A 19,169-nucleotide genomic window follows, 5' to 3' on the forward strand; every position below is an offset into this window, starting at 1 on the left:
TCTCGTACGACAAAGGCTTATTTTTTTTTTCTCTAACCATGCGCAGTCTTTTAGATTCAGATTTTTCTTTCCTGAAAATCGTCCGAAAACAGTACACATTAAACTAAAATAATTAGGTTCCTGTACGAAATTTCTTTTGGACATTTGTCTCTTCAAAATATTTCGTTCGGAAGGTTGGAATCGGCTGTCGAAATTTGTGTACACACTATCATGAAATCGTATGATCATTCCTCGGACAAAAATGTTCGCCCAATTTTCTTATAGTGTGTATGAACCTTCAAACCCCTAATTTTGTCAAAGCAAGTCAGAGGAGAAAACTGTGGAAAATGCATCACATAATGCTCTTTAAGGCTGGGTTCACACTTAGTGCGGATGCGGCTCACAGCAGCGGTCCATTGCATTTCTGTTCTCCGTTTTAGGGACAATTAGGCCCAAATATTTGCCTGAATTCAGACCTGAAAATGGAACCAAAGGCGCACAGGACCCTTGTGCAATCCACTCCGCGGCCGCCACATAGATGTGTGAACCAGGTCCATTGGGAGTCGGGCACATTCTCCTGTCATGCAAATTGAATGCGGTGAAACCCACATCCAATTTGCATGTGTGAACCCGGCCTAAAATGGCCTTCAGGAGTCCAGTTGTCCTGGGCTAAGAGCTTCCAAAGTTAGAACTGCAACTTTCAAATGTCTAGTGGTGAGATAGGCATACCTCTATCCAGCATCTCACAATTTACCGCTGTATTGTAAATCACCCCATCCATAGTCTGGCTATTATGTAATGACAAGCCTGTTCTGTAACTTTGAGAGAGCTTATGTAACTTCTTATAGAGCATCCGCATAACTTGAAAACAACATGGTATAAATTAAATTTTCTCTAATATACTTGCAAATGAAATCTGGCTCACAATGACATACTGCTAGAAGTCCCAGAGGATCAGATGAACCTGCAGCATACATTTATAAACCGTCACCTTACATGGCAATAATATCTACTAGCCATTAATGATTACTAGTTGACAAATACAATTTTTTTTACACACAATAGTTTCAGAGCCGCGGTGGTAAAATACGTTTATTGTATTAAGCATCTTTTATTATCTTTTTACCTTTATCATGACTCCTTATTTTAGATGTCTTTGTAAAAACATTCACAGTGGATATCTAAAGTAGCTCCTTTACAAAAAATAAACAAGCAGAAGCCTTGGACTTCAACACCAGATAAGCACAGAATTTATTGTGTCCATTCAATGAATTCTCAAGCACACACGTGGCATTAAACAGACACTCAAAGAACAATCATTCAGAATATACCTCTGTAAGGTCACTGACACCTTACAGCAATATGTTGCAAGCAGAACAAATTGACATTTTGTAGATAAGTGGTGCAAATATTCTTTTCTTTTTGTTCTGAAAAGGCTTGATTGCCATCACAAAAATATATTACATTCAGTTTAACCTGTCCAAGACAGCCATTTCTTTGATAAATTAGGAGAACTTAGAGCAAAGTTCCTTTGCAAGTAGAATTGTCTACATGTGAAACACTTACATCTTTTTTCCCTAGAAAAGAGTAGATTTTTAACAATTGAATGTATTTAAGGTTCAGTTTTGTTGAAGTTACAAAGGATACTGCTGCTATTTTATATGACATTTTGAAGCACATCTTCTTGCAAATATTTAAAGTGGAAGAATGTTAGATGGACTAACAGATTTAGATACACTAACAAATTGAAGTCCAACTCTAGCTAATACTTTATAAGCAGTTACAGCAAAAGGTTTGTTCCTTTTGGGATAAAGATTTTACATAAATATGTAAAATCTGATCCTTGTAAGCACCCTTGTCAGTGTTAACTAGTTTGTCCCAACCTTCTAACTCTGCAGGACAGCTTGTTCTATTGGAAAGCAACAGATTTACTAGCCAGATCACTTTGCAGGAAAAAGTCTAGCCGACAACTCTGTGTCATCAAGATAAGTACACTTTACTGGCTACAAGGTAAGTACAGAATAAGGCCTCATGTACACCGCTGCTGGTAAACGGACATTTAGGAGCAGTTGGCCATTTTTTTTCAATTGCTCCTGAACTCTCCGTTATCTTATCAGAACATGTACACAAGGTCATTTATAGTCGTTTCTAGGCAGTTGAGTTTAGAAGCTTTTTTTTGGAACCCAAAAAAATGCGTTCAGAAGCTGTGTTTAGAGGCATTTCAAGCGCCAAACGCGGCTACCCGCGTTTTTTAAGGGAAACATTTTATTTATTACTTTTGAGCCTGGAAGATCCTAAAAACACACCAAAGACTCAATTATCACTGTATGCAAGCTTGATATACCATGCCATATTCCCCTCATCAGCCAATTATGCTGTACAATACACAACTTGCATTACTTGACGCTGAAGTTGAGAGTCACCAACTGGTGGCACGCTTTTCCTCATGTTGGTGTCCATGCGAACTAGACGGGGTCTAACCTTTTCCAAGAGAACATCAAAGGTGGCAATTGACGTGTGTAAAATTAAAAACAATTCTCTGGGTAATTAAGCAGCTGAACATAGATTTTAGAAAGTATCCTGTGGACATGCATTGAGCCATCAATGGATGTGTCCAGTGGCAACGAACTCTGGTTCTCTCACACAATTTTCTACATCTTTGGAGCCGCAGCAAAAGCAACATTAGGAGCATTTCCTCACACGTGCTCATCATGGGATCCATATTAACAAACCAACCAAAAATTAACAGCTAGTTTCAAGCACACTGCTTTCTCAGCTGCTACTCACACTGTTCTCTCACAGAATGGCTGAAATAGTTAATAAATACTTGTTTTTAGTGCTTTCTAATTATTTGGGAGGGTCTCCTGAGGTTATCTTTAGTAAACGCTTCTGAACGCAAATGCGGCTGAACGCGGCTAAACGCAGCTAAGTGCGGCTTGTAAATGCTGCTAAACACACGTTTTTAAACGTGGATTACTAGCTGTGATACTCCAGCGTTCAGGAGAGGTTGAGAAACGTCCCGTGTACATGAAGCCTAAAACCGCTTATATATTTTATCCGGCAGGCCTTAGTCATGCCTTACTATTGGGATCACATTGAGTTGCCAACTTGACTTTATTCTGCAAAGCGATTTATAGTGTGGAGACACTTAAAGCGGGGTTCCACCCAAATTTTGAACATTATCTCTATGCATTCTCTTCCTTGCCTAGATGCTGACATGCTGTGTAAAAAAATTTAAATCGCCGTAATTACCTTTTTTTTCTAATCTTCTTAGCACTTCCTGGTTTTCCTCCCATGGGAGTAGGCGTGTTTCTAGCCTCTCCCAGACCTCCCACAGTCCCCTGGGAGCTAGTCTCAGGCTTCCCAGCATGCATTGTGCAACAGCATCATCACAACATCTCGGTGAATGCTGGGAGCACGGCATTCACTGCATCCAGGAAATACATGCTTGTGGGCTTCAAATGCCCACAATGAAGATGGAAACCGCCTTCAGTGAATTTTATAAGTTATTCTTTACAACGAAACCGGACACAGGCGGACTTATTACACAGAACATGTGAGTAGATAATGATGAGAAGAAAAGTTTTTGAATGAACTCCAAAAAAAAAAAAAAAAAAATGATAGATAGGTGGACCCCCGCTTTAAGCCTGGTCACGAGTCTTCTGAGTTCCTTGGTGAGTCATGGTTGAACAATGCTAATTTGCTATTGTTACTAGCCAGATCACCAGATAAAAGGAAGTGAAAGAAAGCCTAACATAGAAAACTAGCAACCACATCTAAGAATTGGTAAGTTGCAACATAATAAAAGTTTGCTTTTTAGTTTAATATTGCTTTAAAGTGGAATCCAGGCTATTCCTAATTATCCTTAAACATGCTCCCATCCCCACTCTCACTCCTATTCTAAATACACTGTGAAAGGAAGATATGTATACTTACCTCTTCAAAAGGGCACTCCAGTCCAGTCACATGATCTCTCCAGCGGCCGGCTTCAGGGGAGGAGAGATCACCGACAACGGCTAAAATGCCTGTGCGGTGACGTCACTCATAGGCTTGTTACGGGGCATCCTTTATCGGCTGTCTGTCCTTTCCCCTGAAGCTGCCAATGAGAGCTGATCACGTGACCAGACTGAAGTTCCCTCAGAATAAGTATATACATCCCCCTTTCACTGGGTAGTTAGACTGGGGGTTAGAATGTGGGTGGGAGCAGGTTTAAAGTGGTTGTAAAGCCTCAAGGTTTTTTCACCTTAATGCACTCTATAAAAACCTTCTGTGCTTCAGATCCCCCCAGACCCCCCCTCCCTTTTCTTACCTGAGCCCAGTCCGATCCAGCGATGTGCACAAGTGCAGCGGCTCCAGCTGCTGTTTCTCTCCTCTTTGAACAGATCCCACTGCTGTCAATCAAATCCAGTGACACAGGACCAGTGCCCAAGTTCCACTGTCTGTGTCAATTTATGCAGCAGTGGGACTCGGGAGCAAGTCTGCACAGGTGCCCCCAGGGAAAGCAGATTTCCGTGGAGGCACTCGATGAAGAGGAGGGGCCTGGAGCACCAGCAGAGCACCCCAGAAGAGGATCAGGACTGCTCTGTGCAAAACAATTTCACAGAGCAGGTAACCAGAAAAGTAACAACATCTTATACCGGTAACGATACAGGTGTACCTTGGCTGACTGGTAGACAGAACTGTTACTGTTTATGTCCCAAAATCACAGTAGATTTTTCTTACTTTTAAAGGTTGGGAACAATGACATGGCGCAGGTCAAAAGATAAGTAACGCTTTTTAACCATCATTATTCTAGTCCAGCTACATGGCCACTAATTGCTTAAAAGATCTCCTTAATCTGTCATTCGCAGACTATATCGGAATCTCTTCCATCTGGATTTAATTTCCTAGCATAGCTATGATTACATTTGTAGCGAGTTACATAATCTAGACATTAAAAGAATCCATTGCATGCTCATGCAGTTTTCCTATGAACAGTTGTACACTACACAAATCTGATAATTGGTCAGTAATGCTTGGTCTCAATCTAGGTTCTCACAACTGCTAAAAAAATCTTTCATGTTTGGCAGTCACTAAATATGGACATGTACTGTATGTCAAGAGACCACCACACCACACAAATGAGCACAAAAGCTTCCAATGACTTCACAGTGTTTCAAAAGAGGAAAGGCATTAGGTTCCACCCTAGTGCCAAGTTTCTATATGAAATTTGACAACATTTGTGTGTGTGTCACTACTACACTTGACAAACCCAGCCCTTTTCTAGATCAGAAAATCTTGACAACTATACAAAATATAAGACTGTGGAGAGTTAAGTTCAAAACACGCAGCATTGCTGATTTAGGAGATTCAGTCGATTGGAAAATGTTGATCAGCATGGTTAGTAGTTGTCTGCTAAATGATGAGAAAAAAATGGGTTCTCAGTCATTTTCCCATTTTGTTTAAAGGAAGACTGCCCAAAATAAACTTTTTGGTAAACTCATACATGGCCACCCTTGGAGCACAAACTGCAGCCAGCAGTTTACGTTATACAAAAAAACTGTACATTAAAATATCTCTACATAAAATAAACATATAACAGTAGCATCCTAAATGTAATTTTAGGGACCATATTAATTTAATACATTTCATTCTAAGGTCCACCTGTTGTTTGAATGCTTCTTCTACAGGTTCCTCTTGCAAAGGTCACTAAAAAGAGCAAACAAAAGGAATTAAGAAGGGTAGGCCTGCATTTACCATTAGGCCCTGTGGGCACATACCTACAGGCAAAGTATCATTGGCCAGACCTTTGTTTTTCCCATCCGCACAATAAAAAGTCATCTCGTATGATGGTATTCACAATTTTTAATGCCAGGTTATGATCGGAAAAGAGGGAAATGTCCTGTTTTAAAGAGGTGACCCTAACATAGCAAAGTTATTTAGTATACAAACGTTTATGTGCCTGCAGGCTCAGATGACAAAAGTCCATTCCAAAAGAAAAATCTGTTTATCTCCAAGACCTTTAGCCAACTTGTTTACCAAAGTAAAAACTATATTCAGATAATCTGATATGAACAAATAAAGCATATTGTTTTCTACTATGTGCAGCACTGTGAAAATATTACTTACAATGCAGTTTGATGTATTGGCAGGATGGCCATTGACAGTGTTCTCAATAAGCGCAAGCAGCACACTTCCTTCCTTTTTCTTGGTGACCATGTTGCATAGTAGCCACTTTTCACCCCTTGTAAAATCCTTCACAACTTAACCCCTTGGTGCCGAGCGTATGTAAATATGCAGCCCCACTGGACTGGGCTTTTTTCCGTGGGGCCGCATATTTGCGTATCACTCTTTGTGCTGGAAGTGCATTGGACAGTGTGCTCCTAGAACAGAGACCGGAGTCTCACCAAGAGCCCTGGGCCCCATACTAACAATCAGGACCCGGAACACCTGATTCTGGGTCAACTGATCGCTGTGATAGCCTCTGATTGGCTATCATAGTGATAAGTCACTGTGAAGCCCGCCCCCGTGTTTTCTTTGTTTTCTTGCTCTCTGAACGGAGGAGAGAGATACACTGTATCTCTCTCTCCTTGCAGAGGAAAAAAGTCAATGTGATGATATGTACAGCTTTACTACCATGTCAAAGTTGGAAAATTGTGCTTAGGCATTAGGATTTGATTACCCTTAGGCGCGAGGGGTTAGGACTTGAATAAAGGACCATAGGTTGGCATTAAGTCAGGCCACAATAAGACAGTTTCCATTATTTGTTGAATTTACCCTTGTTTAGTATGGTAAACCCTCTTCCTATAGACCTGGGCAAGTTGGTTGCCATAAAATCCTGTGAATCAAGACACCTTTTAGGATCTTAAGATGGGTATGCCACAGGAACTCTCCTACCCATCAATATGTCCCAGTGCAGCTAGTGAACAAGGGTTTCCTAAGCTCACACAGTCCTTAATATGCCTTGGAATTCAGAGGAAACTACAGTCTTTTCACTGTTTCATTAGGTATGTATGTAATGAGTTTAGTGCAAAATAATCTTTTAACGTGATTGTGTCACTAAGTTGACCAAACAGAAATCAAAGCATCCTAAAAACGAAAATTAATAACACTTCCTTGTCCAGCCAGCGGTGATTCCAATCTTTACTCTTTTGCAGGGCTACAGCCATTGCTGCTATCAAACACTTCCTAGTATGTTGGATAGCATGCCTTTCCCCTGTGCCCTAGTATTAGTAATCTTTCTAATTTGATTTCAGTTTGGTTACCCGAGAAACAGGGGCTCAAATGCCCATCCCATGACAGCGTAACAACAAAAATTTAATGACATGGGACTGCACAATATACCAGCCAAACCTGAAAAAAATCCCAAAATTCAGTAACCCAAGTAATAGGACTGCACTGGAGACCAAGACTTAAGTTGATTTCTTATATTTAGACATAATGTCATCATAACTCATCCATCACCCTATTCTCCTAATATCTGATGAAAGTCATCAGTTTCAAACAATACATGAGCCAGTTGTCTACAAATAAGGTTTGAAACTGCCTGATCTGCCTGGTTAATCTAATTGCATTGATGTCTGTATACCTATAAGCATACTTTCTTTTTTCAAATGTTCTATTTACAGAAATGTTTGACACACATTTTTTACAAGCTAAAGGGTAAGCATTCCCTAGATGCGTGGTCTTCATCCATTCAGTCTCATTTTAGTATCTCATGCTCAAATCTCATTTTTGCATTTTTCCACTCAATTAGGCTAATTACTGCAGCTAATTCCTTCTCAGTACACTTTAATCTTCCCTGTTCCTACTTTAAGAAAGAAAACCTTCAATGGCCTTGTGGCCATCTTGGAACACTGAGAAAGATCCGATGCAATACTTATCCCAAACAAGTAAACTATTTCTGTGCATGCATATATTTTGTAAATATTCTTTAAGGTTTTGTCTTTAATGTTCTTAAGACTTTTTATGTTAGTTCTGGCTAAACAAGCTAAAGAACTATTAACTGTGACCTTAACGCTGAGCTACAGGCAGATATAACAAACAAACTGATGCCGGTAAATACTCATTAATAAATCATGACATTTATTTTTTTAATAAACCAGTGTAAAAATGGACTGACTAGGAATATGCTGATAGAAAGGGATAAAGTTTGTAGGGGTATGACATAATGGGGAGCGATTTACTAAAACTTCAGCATTTAGAAATCTGGTGCAGCTGTGCATGGTAGCCAATCACTATCTAACTTCAGCTTATTATTATTATTATTATTATACGAGATTTATATAGCACCAACAGTTTACGCAGCGCTTTACAATGTATAAGGGGGACAACACAATTACAGTACAGTTCAATACAAAAGGTACAGGAGGGCCCTGCTCGTAGAGCTTACATTCTAAAGGGAGGGGGTGCTGGTACAAAAGGTAATAGCTGCAAAGAATGATTTGATGGGGGTGGCTCAGGGACAGTTATGTGGGTGTGGGATAGGCTTCCCTGAATAAATGAGTTTTCAGGGATCTCCTAAAGGTGGACAGGGTAGGGGCTGATTGGACATACTGGGGCAGGGAATTCCAGAGGATGGGAGAGGCTCTGGAGAAGTCATGAAGGCGAGCATGGGAGGAGCTTATTCAATGAAGCTTTGACAATAAATCCTGGAAGCTGGCTGGTTTCCGTGCAGAGCTGCACCAGATTGTTCACACTCCAGTTTTAGTAAATCTTTCCCAATCAGTCTCCTGCTGCTCCTTCATTGTCCAATCAGCAGCCTGAGGTGTAAGGAGAAGATAGTACCATATTCCAAGTCTGTAGCTGTAATGCAAAAAGTGGTGTCATCCACCTGTTGTGCTGTGTTGCATGGCTGTCTAAATCTTAGCACTAGATGGAGAAAACTATGAATATTTTGGCAGGTAAAACAGTTCCCTTATACAGTATCTCACAAAAGTGAGTCACATTTTTGTAAATATTTTATTCTATCTGTTCATGTGACAACACTGAAGAAATGACACTTTGCTACAATGTAAAGTAGTGAGTGTACAGCTTGTATAACAGTGTAAATTTGCTGTCCCTGAAAATAACTCAACACACAGCCATTAATGTCTAAACCGCTGGCAACAAAAGTGAGTACACCCCTAAGTGAAAATTTCCAAATTGGCCCCAAGCAGCCTTTTTCTCTCTTCGGTGTCGTGCGACTCGTTAGTGTTACAAGGTCTCAGGTGTGAATGAGGAGCAGGTGTGTTAAATTTTGTGTTATCGCTCTCACTCTCTCATACTGGTCACTGGAAGTTCAACATGGCACCTCATGGCAAAGAACTCTCTGAGGATCTGAAAAAAAGAATTGTTGCTCTACGTGGAGATGGCCTAGGCTATAAGAAGATTGCCAAGACCCTGAAACTGAGTTGCAGCACGGTGGCCAAGACCATACAGCGGTTTAACAGGACAGGTTCCACTCAGAACAGGCCTCGCCATGATTGACCATGTACAGTGCTGCTGCTAAAGGGACGTTTAGGAGCAGTTGGAGTACACTGCTGCTGTTAAACGGACCTTTCTGAGCAGTTGGGCATTTTTTTCAACTGCTCCTGAACTCTCCTCTATGTTATCTTATTATCAGTACACAGGGTCGTTTACAGGCAGTTAAGGCCCCATTTATACCTGAGCTTAGCATTTTCAGGCAGAAAGTCGCGCAATTTTACTGCATTTTTGTACAGGTCAAAAGGCCATGAATGTAAAAAGCAGAAGAATGCCCAAATCTGCCTAAAAAAAAGTTCCAGAACTTGTTTGAGCTTCAGGCCTTTTGGGGCTTCTGACTTCAGGCCTTTTGGAGTGGAGATGTGAACCATCTCCATAGAGAATAATTTATTTTTTCCCCTCCAGCTTTTTTTGGAACGCAAAAAAATAGGTCCAGAAGCTGAGTTTAGAGGCATTTCAAGCGGCAAACGCTTCTAAACGCGGATTAGCGCGGTAACTCGCGTTTAGCCACGTTTCATTTACAGGCGTTTTTCATTTTTGGCTATTTTGAAAAAAATTATATATATATTTAAAAAAAAAAAAAAAAAAAAACACTTCTAAACGCAAACCGGCAAAACGCAGCTAAACGCGGCATGTAAATGTGGCAAAACTGATGTTTTAAACGTGGGCTACTATCTGTCAAGTTAAATTGTTCAGGAGAGGTTGTAAAAACATCCCGTGTATACTGGAACAGTGAAAAAACACCTTAAGCAGTGGGCAATGGCGAATTGTTTACCTACCTATACTGACCATCAATTCAAAGTAGCATGTCTACACAGACCACTAATGTCAGGGGACACCACAATTGATACTGTCTTCATTTCTTTTATGTTGTTATTATTCATGCAATTTTAACAACTGCAAATGATGTTGTATAGGGTATGAGGGTATAAAAATTGATGTGCCAAATATGTTAGGTATGCAATATTATTTATTCCTACAGTTAAAATGTTCTACATTTTAAAGATCATGCTAATGTACTGCAGATTGCAGGTATATATTTTTTTTAGCAGAGGTTCTTTGAAACCTGTAAACTAGAGTTCCACCAAAGTAAAAATGTTGAGAAAGGCTGGACTAGAACGGTTAGATTTTCTGTTTGACTGTCTTTGTCTTACTGTCTCCTAACACACCAACAATCTTTCCCCTGGCATTGGAACAATAAGACATAGACTTCCCATCACATTCTGTCCATGTAATATGTCACTAGAACGGGAGGTAAGGGAAAAGCTCCCACATGAGGCCGCACATAGCAGCAAAAACCTGCAAAGGTTCTAACCAGGGGTGCCCAACCGGTGGCCCACAACCTCCTGCTCTAGGATGGAGGGTCGGCAAGCCCACATGGCGGGTTGCCAACCCGCCACCCCAGAGCATCAGTGTTGTGAATGGAGCCGGTGGTAGAGGAAGCAAGCGGCTGCAGAGCAGAGCTGCATAAGCCGATGATTCCTGTATAGCGCTGGCTCCTGTCACAGGCGGAGTGATACCTAATGCATTCCACCTGGGACAGCAACAGCCAATGATATCTGAATGGAAGACTGTTATTAAAGGTCAATTTATTACTAAAATCACAGTGTATATATGGGCATATTAGTTCTGCAGTGGTTACTGGGTTGCTTTCAACCTGATCCGCAGGTGCAGAGCAGTGCTTACCTGCACTAAGCCAAAGACTTCTATTATTACCTGTGGGTTTGGTGTACTTTCTGAAAGTGCACCAAAACTATTGACTGTGGGAGTTTTGGTGCACTTTCAAAAAGTGCACCACACCTGCAGGATATAATAGAAGTCTATGGCAGGAAAGCCACAGGTGCACTGCGCTGCACCCGTGGTGTGTGTAAACATCGCATCAGTGTGAAAGCAGCCTTAGGCCCCTTTCACGCGATCGGTTCAATCGGGTCCGCCCATCCATTTTTCAGGCGGACCCAATTAGACCCTCCATTCACCTGTATGGAGCAGCAAATGTAAAAGGGTTTGTGTCCATTTACACTCACGTACCTTCAATCCGATCCACAAAAAAAAAAAAAAAACAGAAGGGGATCTGTCCCCTTCCGTCTGGGTGGATCGGAGGGCTGTGTTCTTTTCTGCTCTGCATATGCCTGTCATCTGCTCCCGCTCCGCTCATTGGGGCCTGCGACCAGTTATCAAGTTGCTCTTCAAAAGGTTGGGCATCCCTGTTCTAACACTCCCCTAGTCTATCCAAAACTAAAACAAATGTTTAGCTTGGGTTGAGCTTGTAGGAAATCTCCTTTTGGGCAGGTTCAATCCATCAATCTTTGAGTGTCTTCAGTTCTTAACACTGATTACCGTTTTTAGGCCAATTCTAATAAGCTAAAGGAAAATAAATACACCTTAGACAGTAGGATGTACACTTTGGGGTTGATTTACTAAAACCAGAGAGTGGAAAATCTGGTGCAGCGATGAATGGTAGCCAATCAGCTTCTAACTTCAGCTTGTTCAATTAAGCTTTGACAATAAAAGCTGGAAGCTGATTGGTTTCTATGCAGAGCTGCACCAGATTTTGCACTCTCCAGCTTTAGTAAATCAACCCCTTTACTGCACACCGAAATGTTCTAACTTGCAAGCAGGTCCAATCATTCTCTCTTCTGTATAGAAGACTGAAGGATCCAAAGTGCCTTGTGCATGTACCACAGTCAATATCAAGTAAGTTTTTGGTGTTGAGCAATGCCATAAAAATACAGACAAAAGTCTCCTTGTCATTAGTTATTAAAGACAATCTGGCACCAATGGCCAACCTATATGTGTTTCATGACTTTGTCAGAGATGAGGATAAAGTTCTAGCTTTAAGAAGAGATTTTTTTCTTCAAGGGTCTCACATACTTATATCAAATGATCCTGCAAACAGCTGTTTATTATCTCAATGTTTGAGTTTAAATACATACAGTATGTGTCAACTGTATTAGCAGAGCTCTTACATAAGGAGACACTTTTTTTTATTTTTTTTTAGGTCTGTAGCAATCCTTACTCTTTAAATGCAATTGATCTATAAAATAACTAAAGACACAGTAATATTTCAGTAGTGGAATGAGGCTTATTGGATTAACAGAAAATGTGCAATATGCATCAAAATGAAATTAGACAGGTGCATAAATTTGGGCACCCTTGTCATTTTGTTGATTTGAATACCTGTAACTACTTAGCACTGATTAATTGGAACACACAATTGGTTTGGTGAGCTCATTAAGCCTTGAACTTCATAGACAGGTGCATCCAATAATGAGAAAAGGTATTTAAGGTGGCCAGTTGCAAGTTGTTGTTGTCTTTGACTCTCATCTGAAGAGTGGCAACATGGGGGCCTCAAAACAACTCTCAAATGACCTGAAAACAAAGATTGTTCTACATTATGGTTTAGGGGAAGGCTACAAAAAGTTATCGCAGAGATATAAGCTGTCAGTGTCCACTGTGAGGAACACAGTGAGGAAATGGAAGACCACAGGCACAGTTCTTGTTAAGGCCAGAAGTGGTAGGCCACATAAAATATTGGAGAGGCAAAGGCGAAGGATGGTGAGAACGGTCAAAAACAGCCCACGGACCACCTCCAAAGACCTACAACATCAACTTGCTGCAGATAGTGTCACTGTGCATCCTTCAACAATTCAGTGCACTTTGTACAGGGAGAAGCTATATGGGAGAGTGATGTGAAAGAAGCCTTTTCTGCACACACGCCACAAACGGAGTCGCTTGAGGTATGCAAACGCACATTTGGACAAGCCAGCTTCATTTTGGAATAAGGTGCTGTGGACTGATGAAACAAAGATTGAGTTATGTGGTCATAACAAGGGGCGTTATGCATGGCGGCAAAAGAACACAGCATTCTAAGAAAAACACTTGCTACCCACAGTAAAATTTGGTGGAGGTTCCATCATGCTGTGGGGCTGTGTGGCCAGTGCCGGTACTGGGAATCTGGTTAAAGTTGAGGGTCACATGGATTACGCTCAATATCAGCAGATTCTTGAGAATAATGTTGAGGAATCAGTCACAAAGTTGAAGCTACGCCAGGGCTGTTTTTTTTCAACAAGACGACCCAAAACACTGCTCAAAATCTACTCGGGCATTTATGCAGAGGAACAAGTACAATGTTCTGGAATGGCCATCCCAGTCCTCAGACCTGAACAGCATTGAACATCTGTGGGGTGATTTGAAGCGGGCTGTCCATGCTTGGTAACCATCAAACCTAACTGAAGTGGAGATGTTTTGTAAGGAGGAATGGTCCAAAATACATTCATCCAGAATCCAGACACTCATTACAGGCTATAGGAAGTGTCTAGAGGCTGTTATTTCTGCTAAAGGAGGCTCTACTAAATATTGATGTGATTTTTCTGTTGGGGTGCCCAAATTTATGCACCTGTCCAATTTCGTTTTGATGCATATTGCACATTTTCTGTTAATCCAATAAACCTCATTTCAGTACTGAAATATTACTGTGTCCTTCAGTTGTTTGATAGATCAAAATGAAATTGCTGATCCAAACACCCAAATATTTATAAATGACAATCATGGAAATTGTCAGGGGTTCTTAAACTTTTGCATACAACTGTATATCAAGGTTTTATCTCTGTCTGTAATCTTGCTTGAATATTCACCTTCTTGATTTGTACAGGTGACCATCCATACCGGGACAATATATAATTGGGAAATGCAAAGTTTTATGGACACCAAAATAGAAGGTAAGGGAAGAAAAGAGATCATCTTCCACTTCCTATTAGGTCTTTGCCTTCAGAAAGTGAAGGCAAAGATCTCCAATAACACAGACAGTTAAAAAAAACTGACAGTGGTGTTATGGTTGGCCTATAGATACACTTTAATTGATGTGTTTTTAACAATATTTTTTAACCTGACTTTTTACATTATTGTTCTGCAGCCAGAATTCTTAAAGCGGCGCTCCACCCGAAAGGGGAAGTTCGGCTTTAAGTACTCCTCCCCTCTCCCTTGCCACATTTGGCACGTCATTTTTTTTTTTTTTTTGGGAGGGGAGTGGGTACCTAGTTTTGACAGGTACATGTTCCCACTAGGCAATCTGAGCGGAAGTTCTCCTCTCTCCCTTCAGTTTTCTGGGACATGTCACAAGTTCCAGAAGGGTGGCGGACCTTTCAGTGGGTGCAGCACGACTCGCGCATGCACAGTGAAGCTGCAATCTGTCACAGCCAGATGGTCACAGTTGAAATGTCGGTGCCGGGGAGAGAAGAGGGAGAAAAGCGATGGTTTGGGTGACCTGGAACAGGTGAGTGTGTGTTTATTAAAAGTCAACAGCGACACAATTTGTCGCTGCTGACTTTTAATAAACACAAACAGTACTTGAGATCCTATTTAATATATCATATACATCTTGTGCCAGTTCTGGCTGTAGTCATGGCACCTCAGTCAAATTTTAGTGATTCTAACACCACAGTTCAGAGTGAAGAACACTTCACTGATATCAGAACCTCGATTCCATCTCATAGATGACAGCATAACACCTTTCTTTCTCATGCCTGTTTTATTTTCAGGACAAATCTCCCAATGTCATGTTACTACATCACATTACCAACTTGAGCCTCTAGATCCCTTCTCCTAGGCTTCTATGAAATTGGAAAAAAAAAAAAAAACAGAAGGATACTGTGATCTGATATGGAAAAAATACAGAAGGATACTGCGATCTGATTTTAGAAGGATATTTTTTGTACTTTCACATTTTATTTATAAATGTTTTCAATGCACATATGGATTCTTTATTCTGGTGTCTAGACTTTCAATTGAATTAGTATCTTAGTTTATTGGTACCTCTTCCTACCCTTCTCAAGACACACTGTTGGGTCCAGACCCGTGCACATCCATTCTTACTAACTCTGATGCCTGCTGCCTTAATGTCCAATCCCTGGCCAGTAAAAATAAGTCAAGCTGCCCGCACCCAGGCACAGATGTCCCATAGACTTCAATGGGACATTGCTCGAGCAATATGGGTTTGTCCCATTCAGATCAATGGGGTGTTAATGCGCAGGCACTAGATTTTTAGAGAGCTACAGACAGCACCAGATGAAACAAGTATGGACCCTTGGGGGTGGAAATCCGGCTGTGTGTGTTTAGAGGAGCCAGGGGCATTTTTGTTGCATTATGAACATGTACTTGAAATAAAATCAGCAACTTTTTTTTTCCAATAAAGTTTGCAAAAGACAAATAAATCAATGTATCTGTTCTAAGGCATCCTCTTTGCGTTGGTGTATGGCTTTTCAAAGTCATGCTGCATTTTAATTATAAAAACAAACTTTTATAAGATGGGACCAACTTTGAAGATGCTGATTATTACTTCAGATTTTTCCATTTTTTTTTTTTTTTTACCAAATCTTAAAAGGTTTGGTCAATAAAGTATAAACCATATGTTCTTAAGAGGGAAAATAATTATTAAAAATATCTTTACACAAGTGTGGCTACATGGCTGGTATTTTAATATACTGGCAAATAAAAAAAGTGAATTTATGTCAATGATACTAATAGGATGTCAATGCAACAGTAGGTCTGTCATGGTTTCTAGTGACGTTGACAGTCATTTATGGCTAAATGGTAGACACATTAAAGAGAACCCATGCTAAGCTTTTTAAAGACAAACACAATGAGAGTGTATAACAGCAGGCACACTAAGGTGCCTGTTCTTACCTTAAGTTAAATGTACAATCTCATATAAGCTTTAACATGTTAGTACACTTACAAAATGTATTTCCATTATTTTTTTAATATCCACATTTTTTTAAAAGCATTAAAAATCTTCCTATCTGCACCTTGTATTTTTACCTGCATAAGATGTGCGCTTATCCTGCAGCTTCATGTTGTCATTAGTTGGCCTGTACGCATAGCCTATAGTAGAGTAAATCTTCACATCCCGCTGTCACAATTTTAGTTTGTGTTCAATCATAAAGCATGCAGCATGGCACTGCACCCATTAATGTATGACCTCTGTCTGTAGTCCAATAACTGACACTTCCTGTTAAGAAACTACATACCTCCAAATCCTTGCCTCTATCAGTCTCGTGCTATGCAGGTTAAAGCTACTAATAAATCACACAGCCAGAGCAATTAACAGAGAGATCACTGCTTTATAACATTAGCAATCTCTCATCAGTGATGCAACACATAGGAAATGGCAAGGCTTGCACTGGACGCTATGTGACCCGGAACAAGAAGTTGCTTGTCCCTTTGGTGAATAGGGACAGGCTAGTTGTAGAAAAACATGAACATAGGGAGCCATTACACCACAAGCTGCAGCTACAACATTTGGGCCCATCATTACAAGGTAAGGCAAAGAAACAACACAGGGAATATAACTACACTAATAGATAAAACAACAAAAAAAACATTTAAAAGTATACATTGCCTTTAAACTAATACCAAGTTATCCTGCCATGAAGGTCCTGGTTAAGGCCTTTCTAGTTCTGTAGGTGATGAGTTCTTATTATCGTGCTCCTCTGTTGTCACGCTGTCACATGCAACCCTGATGGAGACAATGCGTGCCAACTCATATCGCGCAGGCATTGGCCATTGTTACACTATCAGTATTTAGATCCAGAGCAATGATGTTCTAGAATGTGCATGTAGACAGGAGATACCAGAAGGATAAAAAATATATAAAAACATAATTTTATTAAAACTATTTAAAAATATAATAATTTATGAAAAAGAAAAACATATGTATGCAGTGCTTTTGCAAACTGTCTTCCAGTTATGATTTACATCTACTTTAGCAGTGCCTGAATGACAAAAATGTAGTAACAGGAACCTTAGTGTACCCGCTAAACACTATCACTGATTTTTTCCTTAAAATACCTAGCATGGGTGCATTTTAAGCTTTTGGCTTGAATTTAACATACACAATAACAGTAATGCATATTATATACTGCAGGTGGACATTTTCAGATGGAAGTATACATCCTAAACAGCACACTACTTACAAGGAACTTCAAGTGAGATGTATGTGCATTGTGCTTTGTAGGTATAGCAGTCCATGTGTTTAGGACATACGCACCATTCATGCTGCAAACAAGAGTCAAGAAATTCTGAATTGAGCAGTTTGGAATAGACTGACATTCGAATGTTCTAAGAGAAAAACGATCTTATTAAAAATGAACACATCTGCAGTGGTGAGCCATTTCTGAAGCTCAAAGGCAAATAAAGTTATGCATTTGTGGCTAAATACCCCATGGTAAAATACATTCTCATAAATGTTCACAGCTTGTCTGTGATGGAAAGTTCAGTTCCTTTCCAACTACAGCAGTTATACAGAGATGCATAAGTTATAACACGAACTTGTACCATAGGCCTGGTACATGTACGCATGTCAATCAGCAGTTATTTACAAACGGTTCCAGATTTGGTCACCTATGGCTGCTAACAGTACAAAGACATACGACTCCGGCGCATAGCTTCACTTATTAGATAGGCAGGGCTTAACTCAGGCTCCTCTGTCATTATTACTATATTTTGCCATTCACCAGTCTGGTTTGATTTTTTTATAGTGTCTACTACACACAGAGCATACAGACAGTCATCAAAAGTGGCTGCCATTGTAAGCGGCCTGCCATCCCATGTTCTTCTGTCTTCCTGGTCTTCAAATGCTTGCCGCACAGCCTGTACCATTTTAATAGTCCCTCTCAGGTAAGGAGAAGGTATGTCGCTAAAGGCCTTTTCAGGCAAGAGGGAGTTGCTGACAGGTGTAGAATCTTTTAACAGTAATTCTCTCTCCAGTGAAGTGTTCCTTTGGCCATAGAGGTCGGTCCCCAATACCATTAGTCTACCAGCTGATCCACCAACTATAATGTCTTGTTTAAATTCCCCAGGGACATTGAAGTTTAGAGTAACTGTACAGCAAACACCACCTTCCAGAACCATCTGAAATGTACAAAAGTCATCACTCGTTATCTGGCGTATTCCTTTTATATGGTCTGTCTGCTTCACAAATGTTTTCAGAAGCCCATGGACCTTCACTGCTTTCTGGCTGGTCAGAAACGTCAGCAGATCAATTATGTAGCTACCCACAGAATGCAGTCCACCTCCACCCATGAGGTCATCACAGCTCCAATTATACTTCTTTCCCAAGAGGCTTCCGCTGTGAACCTGTACTTCACATACTTGAAGCTCCCCCACGTATCCCTCTTGAATCAGCTGTTTCATCCTTCCAAAAGCAGGCAGAAACCGTAACACATTTCCCATGATGCTCATCAACTTCGGATAATAATGGGCCGCTGACATCATGCGGAAAGCATCAAGAGGCGTTGCTGTTCTGTCACAAATGACATTCTTTCCGATCCCTGTAGGACATAAACAAAAATAATTAAGACTGATATATTGACATGTTGTTTCCAATGTACATAAACAGAGGATAGGAGTTTAATGAACGCAACTGGTATAAACAGCTACAAAAGGTTTTCAACACACTGATATCTCAATGTGCAACAAATGAGACATTCGTCAGTTGGGATCCTGAAAAGCACTTTTTGTCTACATAGAAATGTCAAGGGTTCCAATGGAGCTAGCAATCACAACATCCCGACAACATTGAACATTAACATCTGTCCTTCAAGACGCAAAAGAGGATTTCTGGGATTTTTAAGGTGCATCATTTCTCAAAGAATCAACATACATAAAATGCGCTAAAATCCAAAGTTTATTATATCAACCAAACTTAGCAATGACAAATAGCAAAAAGTAGCTAAGGGTAATATATTTAATGG

The 19,169-nt window shown here is 40.3% G+C and overlaps 1 protein-coding gene across 1 annotated transcript in view; it reads right to left on the bottom strand.

Moving 5' to 3' along the window:
* Positions 1–1,206: 1,206 nt before the first annotated feature.
* Positions 1,207–19,169, bottom strand: part of GFOD1 (Gfo/Idh/MocA-like oxidoreductase domain containing 1) — a 141,375-nt gene continuing 123,412 nt past the window's right edge. Inside the window, exon 2 of the mRNA XM_073631079.1 lies at positions 1,207–18,746. Coding sequence (XP_073487180.1) covers positions 17,827–18,746 — 920 coding nt within the window. The 3' untranslated portion in view covers positions 1,207–17,826. The remainder of the gene's footprint in view (positions 18,747–19,169) is intronic.

Source organism: Aquarana catesbeiana, linkage group LG05 (assembly GCF_042186555.1).
Source record: "Aquarana catesbeiana isolate 2022-GZ linkage group LG05, ASM4218655v1, whole genome shotgun sequence".
Lineage (NCBI taxonomy): Eukaryota > Metazoa > Chordata > Amphibia > Anura > Ranidae > Aquarana > Aquarana catesbeiana.